At 36.3% G+C, this 15483-nt stretch overlaps 1 protein-coding gene across 12 annotated transcripts in view; it reads left to right on the top strand.

Moving 5' to 3' along the window:
- The window catches only part of Kdm6a (lysine demethylase 6A), a 158136-nt gene extending 154746 nt beyond the window's left edge, over positions 1–3390 (top strand). For 6 of the 12 annotated variants that reach the window (XM_076562900.1, XM_006997080.4, XM_015990257.3 and 3 more), the window contains 2 exons: positions 1224–1394; positions 2464–3390. In XM_076562900.1, the coding sequence (XP_076419015.1) occupies positions 1224–1394; positions 2464–2493 (201 nt within the window). In that variant the 3' untranslated portion in view covers positions 2494–3390. Of the gene's footprint in view, positions 1–1223; positions 1412–2463 lie in introns of all 12 variants that reach the window. The other 6 variants (XM_006997077.4, XM_015990255.3, XM_006997078.4 and 3 more) reach the window with 1 other exon arrangement.
- Positions 3391–15483: the final 12093 nt, after the last annotated feature.

The raw sequence follows: 15483 nt of genomic DNA, 5'->3' as shown, positions 1-15483 counted from the left end.
CCCAAACCATAAAATTATTTTTTGTTGCTACCTTGTAACTCTAATTTGTTACTATTATGAATCATAATGTAAATATTTTTGGAGATAGAGGTTTGCCAAAGGAGTTGTGACCTATAAGTTGATAACCACTGAACTAGAAGATGAAATCCACAAGGAAACTCATTAAAAGGTAGAAATGAGGGACAAATTAAAGAATGCTTACAAATTTTCCAGCTCCACTCTTTTTAGGTTCATGTTGTTGCCCATTAATGATAATGGGAAATAACTCTGGAATTTTGAATTAGCTCATTCTCATTAATAGTTTCTTGAGGAAGTTAAATCACAGATATTGATGATCTGTTCCAAACCTTGGAATTTGGTGATTCTGGTGTTGACTTTAATTTTAAATGATTAAATTCATTGGGTATTTTAATGGTATATAACCTGATCAGAGTATGTTAATGAGGAAATAGATTTGTTTTATACCTCAGAAAAATGAACATTGGGTATTTTAATGGTATATAACCTGATCAGAGTATGTTAATGAGGAAATAGATTTGTTTTATACCTCAGAAAAATGAACACATGAGCTTCTCAGCATGTGAGGATGATTCCTACACCATAGTGTTATTTTAGGATAGATATATTATTTCTAATGTATTTCTGAAACTTATGAGTACTATTTTTAAATATAAGGCTTATAACAAAATATTTACTCACTATTACTTGCCAATTTCCTCATCTGTAAAATAATCAGATTACAAGCATTCATTCTACAGGTGTATTTTGAGGTTTGATTAAGCACTATGCACTATGACATCATCTGGCAATGCAAATATGAACCCAGTCTTTGTATATAAAGAGCTCAGTCTATGGGGAAAGGCACGCATTTGTATGTGGTCTTCTGTGATGAATTCTGTCATGGAGACATACAAGGAAAATAGTGATCACTTGATCACTATCCAAAACTAAGTTTTGGATTTAAAATTAACTGGCATTTATTAAATTTTTAAATTAAATTTTATCAGACTTTTATACTATTCCTTTCAGTCACTCCCCTAAATATGACTGCTACCGTGTTTTGGGATTTGGTGCAATGTAAACATTTTCAGTCTCAGTCTCCCCCTCCTCCCATGTTTTTAACTGTCTATAGTTCTGTTAAAGTAAAAGTCCATGATTACACAGAAGCACTACAATAAACACCACCATGTCTATTGACTCCAGTTTTCATTTGTTTAAAACAGGTGGAGGTTTTTGATCTGCTTTTTGTCACTAATGAGAGTAATTCTCGAAAGACCTACATAGTACATTGCCAAGATTGTGCACGAAAAACAAGTGGAAATCTGGAAAATTTTGTGGTGCTAGAACAGTATAAAATGGAGGACCTGATGCAAGTCTATGACCAATTTACATTAGTAAGTGCAATCAACATGTGAGTACATTAGCTGGGTTGGGAGGCAGTAGTGTTTGTTCTGCCACCTGGTAAATGGGAGGTAATGAAATGTGTAGATTTTCCTTTGGCTCAAGATACTGCATGAGGGTATATTTATATTGGTCCTATCACCTTCTCTTCCAAGTATTTATTCCCGTAAAATTGACATACCATTTTTGATTTGCCTCTTGGAAAGACTAACCAAAAAAATTATTTTTAAAACTGTGTGCTTTACAACACTATCATGATTTTCATATCGTTTCATCTTGGTTGATGGAATGATTGTTTACATAGTTAGTGCCCACAAAGTGAATTAGTGAGTGTGCTTTGAAATATACTTCTCTTTTTAGGGCTAATTGAATTTGTTTAAAATTGTGTACTAGCAGATGTTTTTATCTCATGGGAGTATTTGAATAGCATTTAACTTCCTGGCATGTGGTATAACCTTATGAAATTCAAGTGTACTCACAAATCACAAAGTTTTTCATTGCAAGCAGCAGGTGCTTATGGGAAGCATTTCACACAAAGCAGATCTGAATAGAACTATAGACATAATTTATGAATTTTTCTTTTCTTCCAATACTTTCCACATATTTAATTAAAAATCTAACTTGTGAAGTTTAGTTCCTGATATTTTCATTTGGATGGTCTTCAAGATCACTTTAAGAAAAAAGAAAATTACTTGGAATTTACTAAAAAGAATATATTACCTGCCTAAGATAGATCCCGGAAGGCAGTCACTAGTAAAATTGTAGTTCATTTGTTAAATTGTTTTTGTAAAGCCCTGTCAAAGAAAGCAGTATACGTGGTAAACTAATTTTCCAAGAGCTTTTGGAGGCACAGTGAAATAAAGGTGGTCTTTAGAAAAAGTGGCCAGGTAGGAGAGATCATAAGGGAAGTTGTACTGTTACACTGTGTAGCAAGGCTGTTGACCTTTAACAGAGAATGATTTCTTCTAATCTCATAAACCAACTGTATATTTGTAGCTGTGATCCAAGAAGCACAACTAATGATGAATACACCAAAATAATCTGCCTTGCTTTTATTTTCAGGCTCCTCCATTACCATCCGCCTCATCTTGATATTGTTCCATGGACATTGAACATGAGACCTTTTCTGCTATTCAGGAAGTAACCCAGTTCTGCACCACTGGTCTTTGTAGCTATCTCGTAAGGCTGCTGGCTGAAAACTGTGTCTATGCAACCTTCCAAGTATGGAGTGTCAACCAACTGGACAGGGGAGAGAGTACTGCTCCTACGTCAGGACTCTCAAAAAGCTAATCAGCTGAACTTCAGAAAAAAATAAAATAATTCCCATGTTTTGTATATATCTGACAAAACTGGCAACATCATACAGACTACTGACTTGAAGACAACCTCTTTTATATTTCTGTATTTCTGGGCTGATGAATTTGTTTTCATCTATCTTTTCCCTTTCAGTATTTTCCTTGAAAAAACAAAAAACAAAAAACAAAACAAAACAAACAAACAAACAAAAAAACTACTAGCCTAGCTAGTCATTTCTTTGTAAGTTAGTTAGCAATTTTAAGTCTTTCTTTGGTCCACTTTTTTTTTTAATGTGAAAAGTTAAGTAAGAAACTTTTTTACTGCTTTTATGTTTTTCTGTCTTGTTTTGAAACCATGATGGTTATACTTTTGGTTCTTAAATAAAACATTTTAAAAAAAAATTAACAGCCAAGTCACAAAGATAATGGATTGCACATAGACTAAGAAATAAACTTCAGATTTGTGATTTTTGTTTCTAATCTTGATGTAAATTTACACTATTTATAAATACATATTTATTGCTTGAAAATATTTGTGAATGGAATGCTGTTATTTTTTCCAGATTTACCTGCCATTGAAATTTTAAGGAGTTCTGTAATTTCAAACACTACTCCTATTACATTTTCTATGTGTAAATAAAACTGCTTAGCATTGTACAGAAACTTTTATTAAAATTGTTTAATGTTTAAAGAATTTTCTATTATTTGAGTTTTAAAAAGAATTTATGTATAGTGCCCAATTTTTGTTCACTTTTCAAATCTGATTATATATATTTTATATATACTTATGTCTGTATATATAATATATATAGAAATCTAGATATATATGTATAAAGATTTAGAACTTAAATTTTTCTTGTTTTAAGTTTCACATCTATGGTAGATTTTTGAGGTGTCTACTGTAAAGTATTGCTTACAAAAAGTATGATTATTTTTAAAGAAATATATATGGTATGTATCTTCAAGACCTAAAATGTCAGACTGGTTTATTGTTCAATTGCAACTACTGCAATTACAGACAAATAAAAAAAAAATTCTGCCAAAATGTAGTATAATAGAAAACAAATAGTGATTGAACTTAAAACTTTAAAGGGAGTTAATACAGGCTTGCCAAATCCTATATATTACTCAGCATTTTATATGGTGAAAGAAACATTCCAGGATGAAGGGCCCTGTTTTAGAATGCAAATTTAGTAAGAGGCTTATTTTTTAATATTAGGCAATTTTGAAATCTTATGCCTTCCTGTATGCATGACAGTGGAGTGGTTGACTACAAATTCCATATCACCAGTAAAATATATTAGGCTATATTAGCATTCACAAATTACTGCAAATTAATGCTAGGATTTCATTTTATAATAATAGTAATAATGGCACCTTACATTTGTACCTCCATTTTCTGAAGTACTTGGGACACATTTTCTTTTTATAATACAGTTTTAAAGAATTTTCCACAAAGTTAGGGAATAAACAGAATGCTGTAAGTAAAGGGAGGGGGGTGAGTGGGTGGGTTAGTTGGTTAGTTTATATAACTGAAGAGAATCTCTAGTCCTATCTGTTAAAATGCCATACTGAATACATTATCTTTTCAGAAAGTTTTTGGAGTTTATCTTCTTAGGAACAATTTAAGGACTGAAAGCATAGAGATGTTTCATTCAGTTGTTTACTAACTTGGTAAACATAGATTGTTTGTTGGCATTCATTTTTTATTTATAACTTCAAGAAGGAATAATTCCAAATCATTTATGTGAGTACTGATCAGTATGTTTAACCACAAATAGTTTAAATGGTTACTTTGTGAAAACCACCTATCCAGAAAGTTTCCAGAGTGAAACAAGCTAAATGTTCTGTGAAAAAAAATTGTAAGCTAACCTTAAAGAAGCAAAGCTACATGCTACTGTTCTTACTCTGTTCTCGTTTTTCTTACTGACATATCTTCTGTGTGATTTTGTTAAGATTAATTTATTATCAAGATGCATATGTTGTCTTACATTTTATACAGGAGAGATTTTATGTAATCCACATTTAAATAAATATATCAAGATTAATACTTCTAGGAACTTAGTCTTTGAATAAGTAGAGAAGATAGGGAGTAGAAATCAAATCAATGTTATTCTCAAATAGTTGAGTGAAGTTCTTTGTAAACAGCTTTACTTCAATTAACAGCCTTTATGGTTTGCATTTTTCAAGTTTTAGAAGATAGGATAGTTTTGTTTTCTTTACTGCTTGTTTAGGTAAGTCGATTAAGTCACACACTGTCTTGATGGCTTAATGATGAAACAAATATGCATCATAACACATACACTGTTCCGAAAAAGAAGCTTACCTCAGAATGCATTACAAAGCAGATTCTGAGTGGCAACAAATTTTTTTTCTCATTGGCACTAATTAAAAAGACAATGAACATCAATATAGCAATTCAGTTTACTTAACCTAAGTTAAATCAATGCAAAATTCTGGGTGGTGCATTTTGTAATAAAACCTAAGTCATTTTTCTAAAGTAACAAATTGATAATTAGGACCCTTCAGAGTACTAGTAATTGACCAACCAAAATTGAGGATCAAGTAATGTTAGTAGCTTAACTCAAATGAGGTGTCGTCTCCTAGGAATGAAATACTAATTTTTTTATTGTGTGTCTGATGGGGGAGCAATACACATGTGCCATGCCATAAAGTTATGTGGATTTTCATTAATTCCACATATCTTCCTTTATATGAATAAGATGTGATTCCTGCTTTCTAGCCTTTATACATACATCTAGGAAGAGAGGTTCATACAAATATATCCTCGGAAACAGGAAATATCAAGTAGCAGGAGTGACATTGGGGCATGCATTTCAGCAATATTACACCTAACAGGACAAGATGATTTGTGAATTTCAAGTGTTGCGGCTGAGGTTAAAGGAATGCAAAAGACAGTTTGAAAAGAGGGAAGGACCTAACATTGGAAAGCTGTTCCTGCCATATGAGATGTTTGTATTTCATCTTGCAGCTAATATGAAACCTAGCCATTGAATGATTGGGTCTGAAATTAAGGAGTGACCTGGACCACAAATATAGCTGAATATCCTTTGAGGTGGTGCTAAAGAACAGTAAGACAATACAGGAACTGTTAGATGAGAAAACAGGTGGGTCAAATCCAATACAAATATCAGCACATAAAGCAAACTGCAAAGGGGCAAAAAGCTTAAGGTAACTAGAGTTAGGCTATAGCTTTTTGAAAAAATAACCATACCATGCAGCCAAGATAAGGATTCACCAGATGCCTTTGGGTTGCCATTTGATTGTTGATATTTACCAGAGCTACTGGAAGTGAAACTTGATTGCTGGGAAAGCTATTAATTTTTCAAGATATGAATGAGATTTGGCCTTTCTAGGACCTCCAGATAAGAAATTGTGTTGTTACTCTTTGGTGACTGGCAGATCGATCACCAGTCTCAGAACCATAAATAGGGCTGGTGACGTCAGGAAAGGAAGAGCGCTAGTCACAAAGCCTGCAACCTGAGTTTGATCCACAGAACTCAAAATTTTATTTTAGATTTTAACCATTGATTCTGATCCTCCTGCTTCCACCTTCCAAATATTAGGATCACAGGCATATGTTACCATACCTAGCTAATATTTCCACACTTGCCTTTGATATATATCTTTCCCTTGCTGTTATGTGAAAAGTCTTTTTTCCTAATACTTTTTTATTTATCCTATAATAAACATCAAAAGTTCCAAGATGTGCTGCTTGGGTAAGACTGCAGGTTAGAGGTTTCCTCTGTTACTTACTGAATAAAGCAGAGTCAGGGTAACATTAAGATCAATCCATGTGAGTCTATTTAAGAAGTATTAGGAAAATTTATTAAGGTAAATTGAGGGAATACACTCACAAACACAGAACGGAGTAGACAGCTGAAGTCATCCTCTGATCTGACCGGGAGTGAAACCACCTCTCAGGCAGGAGCAGCAAGAAAGGGCATGTGACCTTCTCTTTTTAAGAGATCATGTATAATAGCAGGAAGCACTGCCTCCTTCAGGCTCTATAGCCCAAGGTCATTGGCTGAGCAAATACCACTACATTTCCCCTTTTTGTCTAAATAAAGTTCTAAACTTAATGCAAACTATATACAATAAGAATGATTATCAAGTATTGTCCAGGAAAAACAAAGGGCAATAACATAAACAAAAGTGAAACTACAACCAATAAGAATAACATCAAACAAGAAAGACATGCTAAATATCCAGAAATGTCCAGAACATAGGTAAATGGCAAATTACCAAGATTACTCCAATAGCTGTCCTATCTTGAAGATTCCAACTCTAGTACTAATATGTTCTAGCTAAGACACGAGAAGATTGTAACTGTACTTATATAGTTTTCAACTACATAAAAGACCTGAGAAGGAAAATAATACCCGAGAAAACGAAACAGGCAAGCAAGCAATTTCCAAAAATTCTTGTGAGAATAGACAGAGACAGCTGGCAGCCTGGATAGTCACCTAAAGTTTCTTAGCATCATTGGGGCATCCAATTTAGCTACAGGCCTAGAATACCTGACAGACCATTTTCATGAGCAGGAATTTTTGTTTGTTTGTTTGTTTTGAGACAGGGTTTCTCTGTAGCTTTGTGCCTTTCCTGGAACTCACTTTGTAGACCAGGCTGGCCTTGAACTCACAGAGATCCACCTGCTGGGATTAAAGGTGTGCGTCACCACCACCTGGCATAAGCAGGAATTTTGAAAGACCATCTTACCCTGTCTTGGCAGAGTTCAGTAGTTGCTTTTCCTTGTGTCCTGCTTGTCTGGAAAGAACAGCGTTCATACTGTCAGCAGTTGAGGCAAGGGCAGTTCTTTGCCCAGCAGGCCATTTTGTGCCAAGAAGACAAACTTCCGAACAGAAATGTCTTAGAAGCCCAACATCCTCTCAGGATCAGATCGGTGCTGCCAGGAGCAATCATGTCTCACGTCAACAGAATTCTAAGTTATTGAAACATTTAAATGCCGTATTCTCTAGGTCAATGAAATGTTTGAAGATTACCTATCCATCTGACATAGCTTTCTGTAAATCTGGAGAACCTAACTAACATAACTATAGAAATGACAAGCATGGGTGACTCTAGTTCTATAAGTCTTATCTACCTAAAGAACCTAAGGAATAAGGCTTCACATTAACAAGATAAAGCAGATGTACCGTATAAAGGCCAATGACCTCAAAATTGTGACAATACACAAAATATCTTAAACAGAGGTAGAACATACATACCATATGATAAGTATAACACTACATTTGTATAAATATAGAAAATATTTCAAACAGGAGTAGGAATATGTGTACAATACAACAAATATTGTTTTGTATTTCTATCAATATACAAATTATTTTAAATAGGAATATAATAATTTACATTTGTATCAATACACAAGAATCCATCAGAGCCCCTGCAATCTCCACGCCCTGCCCCCATGCCCATCTGCCTGAGACCCCAGCCACTTCCTGAGACTTAGAGACCGGCCTCCAGCTCCCATCCTGCCCCCGACTTCCCTTCTGGACCAGAGAGGTGAGTATCCCTGGGCACCAGCCACTCCGGGAAGACCTGCCCAACTTGGCCCCAGGTTCTGGCCACCGGGTAGGTCCCCTTCTAGCTCCACCAGAAAGGATCCCCTTATCCAAGCCCCCGGCAGCCCCTGCAATCTCCACGCCCTGCCCCCACGGCCATCCGCCCGAGACCCCAGTCACTTTCTGGGACTTAGAGACTGGCCCCCAGCTCTCATCCTGCCCTGGACTTCCCTTCTGGACAAGAGCTCACATCCTGCCCTGGACTTTCCTTCTAGACAAGAGCGCACATCCTGCCCCGGACTTCCCTTCTGGAAAAGAGCGCCCATCCTACCCCGGACTTTCTGTCTGAACAAAAGCTCCCACCCTGCCCCAGACTTCCCGTCCAGATAAGAGCTTCCATCCTGCCCCGGAGTTCCCATTTGGACAAGAGAGCTCCCATCTGGACAAGAGAGAGACTTCCTGACTCAGTCAGCTCTGTCTGAACCAAGTGAGCTGATAAGACCAAGAACGAACCACAAGGAGATGGGCAGACGTCAAGGCAGAAGTACATACAACAAAATGAAGAGCAATACAGCATCACCAGAACCTAGCCCGCCTCTAACATCTAGACCTGAACATCAAAAATTGGAAAAAGCAGAAGAAAACAGCCTTATGTATAACATCATGAAGAAGGGAGAGGCTTGTGTAGAGGAAAAGACAAAAAAATGGGAAGAACGCTGTAAACAACTGGAGGAAAGGGCAAACAAATTAGAAGAAAACAATAAAGTCCTGGAAGAAAACAATAAAGTACTGAAAGAAAATCATGAAAAAGCAATGAAACAAATAAAGGAAACAGTCCAAGACCTGAACAGGGAAATAGAAAAAATGAAGAAGACACAAACAGAGGGAATGCTGGAAATAGAAAATCTGAGTAAAAGATCGGGAACTTCAGATGCAAGTATAACCAACAGAATGCAAGAGATGGAAGAGAGGATCTCTGGCATTGAAGATACAGTAGAAGAAATAGTTTCATCAGTCAAAGAAAACACTAAAGCCAACAAAGTCATGACCCAAAATGTTCAAGAAATTTGGGACAACATGAAAAGACCAAACCTACGAATTATAGGGTTAGAAGAAGAAGAAGAATACCAACTCAAAGGCACAGAAAATATATTCAACAAAATCATAGAAGAAAACTTTCCCAACTTAAAGAAGGAAATGCCTATGAAGATACAAGAAGCCTATAGAACACCAAACAGACTAGACTCCCCCCCAAAAAAATCCACTCGACACATAATAATTAAACAACTAAATGTACAGAATAAAGAAAGAATATTAAGAGCAGCAAAAGAAAAACGCCAAGTGACCTATAAAGGCAAACCCATCAGAATAACACCCTATTTCTCAATGGAGACTTTGAAAGCCAGAAGGACCTGGACAGATGTAATGCAGACACTAAGAGACCATGGATGTCACCCCAGACTAATATACCCAGAAAAACTTTCAATCATCATAGACAGAATGAACAAGACATTCCAAGACAAAGCCAGATTTAAACAATACTTATCCACAAACCCAGCCCTACAGAAAGCACTAGAAGGAAAATTCCAACCGAGGGAAGTCAGATACACACTCGAAAACACAGGCAATAGATAAAGCCACAGCAGTAAACCCCAAAGAAGAGAAGTACACACACACTACCACCAAAAATAACAGGGATGAACAATCACTGGTCATTAATATCCCTTAATATCAATGGACTTAATTCACCTATAAAAAGACATAGGCTTACAGAATGGATACGAAAGCAGGACCCATCTTTCTGCTGCATACAAGAAACACATCTCAAATTCAAAGATAGACACTACCTAAGAATAAAAGCCTGGGAAAAGACTTTCCAATCAAATGGTCTTAAGAAACAAGTGGGTGTATCCTGATATCCTGATATCCAACAAAATAGACTTCAAACTAAAATCAATCAAAAGAGATCAGAAGGGCATTACATATTCATCACAGGAAAGATGCACCAAGATGAAGTTTCAATTCTGAACATTTATGCCCCAAACACAACGGCACCCACATATGTAAAAGAAACATTACTAAAGCTTAAACCACATATAAAACCCCACACATTAATAGTGGGAGACTTCAACACCCCACTTTCATCACTGGACAGATCTCCCAAAACTAAACATAACAGAGAAATAAAGGACTTAACTGATGTCATGACTCAAATGGACTTAATCAATATCTACAGAACATTCCATCCTAACAAAAAAGAATATACCTTCTTCTCAGCACCCCATGGAACCTTCTCTAAAATTGACCACATACTTGGCCACAAAGCAAATCTCAATAAATACAAAACAATTGGAATAACCTCCTGTGTTCTATCAGACCACCATGGTTTAAAGTTAGATTTCAACAACAACAAAAACTATGGAAAACCTGCAATCTCATGGAAACTGAATAGAGCTCAACTGAATCACCAATGGGTTAAGGAAGAAATAAAGAAAGAAATTAAAGACTTCCTAGAGATCAACGAAAATGAAGACACCACATACCCAAACTTATGGGACACCAAGAAAGCAGTGCTAAGAGGGAAATTCATAGCACTAAATGCCCACATAAAGAAGTTGGAGAAATCTCACACTAGTGACTTAACAGCATACCTGAAAGCTCTAGAACAAGAAGAAGCAAAGTCTCCCAGGAAGAATAGATGCCAGGAAATTATCAAAGTTAGAGGTGAAATTAATAAATTAGAAACTAAGAGAATAATACAAAAAATTAATGAAACAAAGAGTTGGTTCTTTGAGAAAATCAACAAGATAGACAAGCCCTTATCCAAACTAACCAAAAAACAGAGAGAGAGAGAGAGAATCCAAATCAACAAAATCAGAAATGAAAAGGGGGACATAACAGACATTGAGGAAATCCAGAGAATTATCAGGTCATATTTCAAAAACCTCTACTCCACAAAACTGGAAAACCTAAAAGAAATGGACAATTTTATGGATAGGTACCACATACCTAAGTTAAATCAAGACCAGATAAACTATTTAAATAGTCCAATAACCCCTAAGGAAACAGAAATTTTAAATAGTCATTAAAAGTCTCCCAACCAAAAAAAGTCCAGGACCAGATGGTTTCAGCGCAGAATTCTACCAGATCTTCAAAGAAGAGTTAATACCAATACTCTTTAAGTTGTTCCACATAATAGAAACAGAAGGAACATTACCAAACTCCTTCTATGAGGCTACAATTACCCTGATTCCTAAACCAAACAAGGATACAACAAAGAAAGAGAACTACAGACCGATCTCCCTCATGAACATTGATGCAAAAATACTCAATAAAATACTGGCAAACAGACTCCAAGAACACATCAGAACAATTATCCACCATGATCAAGTAGGCTTCATCCCAGGGATGCAAAGGTGGTTCAACATACGAAAGTCCATCAATGTAATACACCATATAAACAAACTCAAAGAAAAAAACCACATGATCATCTCACTAGATGCAGAAAAGGCATTTGACAAAATCCAACACCCCTTCATGCTAAAAGTCTTGGAGCGATCAGGAATACAGGGAACATACCTAAACATAATAAAGGCAATTTACGGCAAGCCAACAGCCAACATCAAATTAAATGGAGAGACACTCAAAGCAATTCCACTAAAATCAGGAACGAGGAAAGCTGTCCACTCTCCCCATACTTATTCAATATAGTACTTGAATTTCTAGCCAGAGCAATAAAACAACATAAGGAGATTAAGGGGATACAAATTGGAAAGGAAGAAATCAAGCTTTCCCTATTTGCAGGTGACATGATAGTATACTTGAGTGACCCCAAAGATTCCACCCAGGAACTGATAAAACTTATAAACACCTTCAGCAACATAGCAGGATACAAAATCAACTCAAAAAAATCAGTAGTCCTCCTGTATACAATGGACAGATGTCAGAAAATGGAAAGATCTCCCATGCTCATGGATAGGCAGGACCAACATAGTAAAAATGGCAATCTTACCAAAAGCAATCTACAGATTCAATGCAATCCCCATCAAAATACCAACACAATTCTTCATAGACCTAGAAAGAATAATACTCAACTTCATATGGAAAAACAAAATCGCAGGATAGCCAAAAGAATCCTGTACAATAAAACAACCTCTGGAGGCATCACAATCCCTGACTTCAAGCTCTACTATAGAGCTACAGTAATAAAAACAGCTTGGTATTGACATAAAAACATCTCAAGAAAGGCTAGGGCTACACTGTCATCCCAAATACCCAATGTAGTCACTGGCCAGCTAACAAAGACTTTCTATTGGCTTAAACCCATGTCCAACTATTTTCTGGTGAGTACCCCACAACAGTGGTGTTGTTGTTAGAGTGTTTGTTTTCTCCTTTCTGAGTAGGACTTTGTGTGAACCCTCAAGAGAAACCATCTCACCAAGAAGATCCACATACAAAACCAGATATTCATCCAACACATATGCAAATTACAACATAGCAACACAAGAAATAGCAAAAAGCAGGGTCACAGGATTCCTCAAAAAGCTCACAACTCTCCAATGATTATATCCAAAGATACTGAACTGCTTAAAATGCCAGACAAAAAAAATTCAAAAAAGTGTACTTTTAAAGCTGATCAGTGACCTCCAAGAGGATTCAAACAGATTAATGAAGTAGACAAAAAAGCTTACAAATGAAAAGCTCAACAAACCTAATAAAAAATGTTGATGTTTAGCAGTGGTTTTCAGCCTTCCTAATACTGTGACCCTTTAGATACAATTCCTCATGTTGTGGTGACCCCAAAACACAAAAATCATTTTTGTTTCCACTTCATAACTGTAATTTTGCTAGTGTTATGAATTGTGAAAATCTGATATTCAGGGTGGTCTTAGGCAACCCAGGTGAAAAGGTTGTTTGACCCTTAAGGGGTCATGACCCACATGTTGAAGACTGCTGATGTAGAGCATCACTAATAGAGTAGACTAGGTAGAAAAAGGAATATCAGTATTTGAAGACAAGATGTATCAATTTATTGCATATGAGTAGCATGGGGGAGGACTATAAAGGCATAGAAAACCAATTCAATGAAATTGTACACAAAAATTTCTCAAATACAGGAAAGAAATGAACATCCAAGTACAGGAGGCATCTAGAACCCCAAATAGACATCCTGTGTTATGTTTAAAATGACAAAATGGAACAAAGAATACTGAAAACTGCAAGAGAACAATGCCAAGTAACTTACATGTGAGAATTAGGAGACAAACAAACATTATTCAGTAATTTAAACTAGTAAATCTCTAAGATAAAGAGGATGTAAGTATACACCTTTAAATAATAACCCTAAATGTGAATGCTCTTAACTCTCCAGCTAACATGCACAAACTAATGAGATTAAAAACTATGATCTGACAAGTGGTGGTGGTACATGCCTTTAAGGAGGCAGAGGCAGGTGGATCTCTGTAAGTTTGAGGCCAACCTGGTCTACAGAATTCCAGGACAGCCAGGGCTACACAGAGAAACCCTGTCTCAAAAAAAATTAAAGTAAAATAAAAACTATGATCCACCTGTTAGCAATTTCCAAGAAATTTGCCACATTGGCAAAGGCACAAACTGAAAAAAAAAAAAACATGATGGAAAATTATATTCTAAGTAACTGGAATCCAAAAGCAAATTTCAAGCCAAAATTAGATTTGTCTAAAGAAACTACTTGATACATATTAATAAAGGGAAAAGTCAATGAATAACATATAACAATTGTAAACATACATTCACCAAGCATTTTTTGCACCTCATTTCATAAAACAGCAGCAACATAACACCACTAGACCGATTTTAGTACTTTACTCTCATCAGTATACAGATCATCCAAACTAGAAAATCAACAACAACAACAAACTTGATAATTAAGCTGCACCATAAGTCAAACTAATTTAATAGACTTCTGTGGAAAAAGTAAATGTATTTCTTTTACAATCAGACCAATCCCAGCACTTGGGAAGCAGAGGCAAGTAGATCTCTGTGAGTTCAAGGCCAGCCTGGTCTACATAGCGAGTTCCAGGACAGCCAGAGCTACATAATACAGAATTATTATTCTGTTTCTTAAGAAACAGAATAATATAAAATAAAAATCAGGAGCAAAACAAATTTGTTTCATTCTTTGAATTGTCAACAGTCATGTTCAATATGATGCTTGAAATTACAACCACAACAATAAAACAATAGAAATAATAAAAGGGATAAAAATAAGAAGCTGTGCTTATTTGCAAAAAGACGTTAAAGACTACCCTAGAAAATACTTAGACCTAACAAAAACTTTCAACAACTGCCCTAACTCTTCAGGGATGGTGTAGGGCCCTGGCCTCTTCCCATATTGAGTGAGCTGTTGCCTGCTTGCCAACCTTGACCAGATGTCCTCCCTATGCTAATTCCCTGCCGGTATCCAACCTCCTGAATGCTTAAGGGAAGTTCCTTGTTTGTATATCCTGCATATTGGGCATTAAGAGCTTAGATGCAAGATTGTAAACATCAGTAGCGAACTTCTGCCCTCTGGGGTTCTCCCATTGTGCTTTAAGCCTGTATTTAAGGTTTCTTCCCTCTTTCAATAAACAGCATTCGGCCTTCTGCTGAGGCGAGTGACCTGCTGTCTTTGTATCTGTTTTTCAATCCACAGCCCCTCGCTTGGACATGGTGAACGGGTGGTGGTAGCGTGGGCATTATCACTACAAATGGAGGTCCCATCGAGATCCAAGAAAGAAGGAACAAGCTGATGGACGCCCCGGTAAAGCTGGCCAGCAATTTAAAGAATAGAAAAGAGAAGAAAGGGTGAATTGAATATGGGTGCAGCTAGCTCACAGTTGCTCCTCGAGGAACAATTAATTGGATTGCTGAGGCAGCAAGGCACAATCATTAAGGGCAAGATGGCTAAAGATTTTGTTCAAATCCTCCAGAATGTTAGTCCTTGTTTTCTGGTCTCTGGAGGATTTAATATATCAGATGGGGAACAGGTTAAGATTGACTTACAAAAATATTTGCATAAAGAAGGGCCTGATTACATATCCTTAGCTACTTTTTCTTTGTGGCGCTTGGTTAAAGATGTGTTGCTTAGTGATGATATTAAAGTTCAAGAACAATTAACTAAAGCTAAAGCTATGTTGGAGGAGTCTCAGATAGAGGAGGCTCTCAGATCCCTTCAAACTTTCGATGTTTCTGATTTGGCAGAGTCGTCTTCTGATTCTGCAGAG

The sequence above is a fragment of the Peromyscus maniculatus genome, chromosome X, assembly GCF_049852395.1.
Source record: "Peromyscus maniculatus bairdii isolate BWxNUB_F1_BW_parent chromosome X, HU_Pman_BW_mat_3.1, whole genome shotgun sequence".
Classification (NCBI taxonomy): domain Eukaryota; kingdom Metazoa; phylum Chordata; class Mammalia; order Rodentia; family Cricetidae; genus Peromyscus; species Peromyscus maniculatus.
The sequence above is the reverse complement of the archived record's forward strand: the minus strand, read 5'-3'. Positions and strand labels throughout refer to the sequence as shown.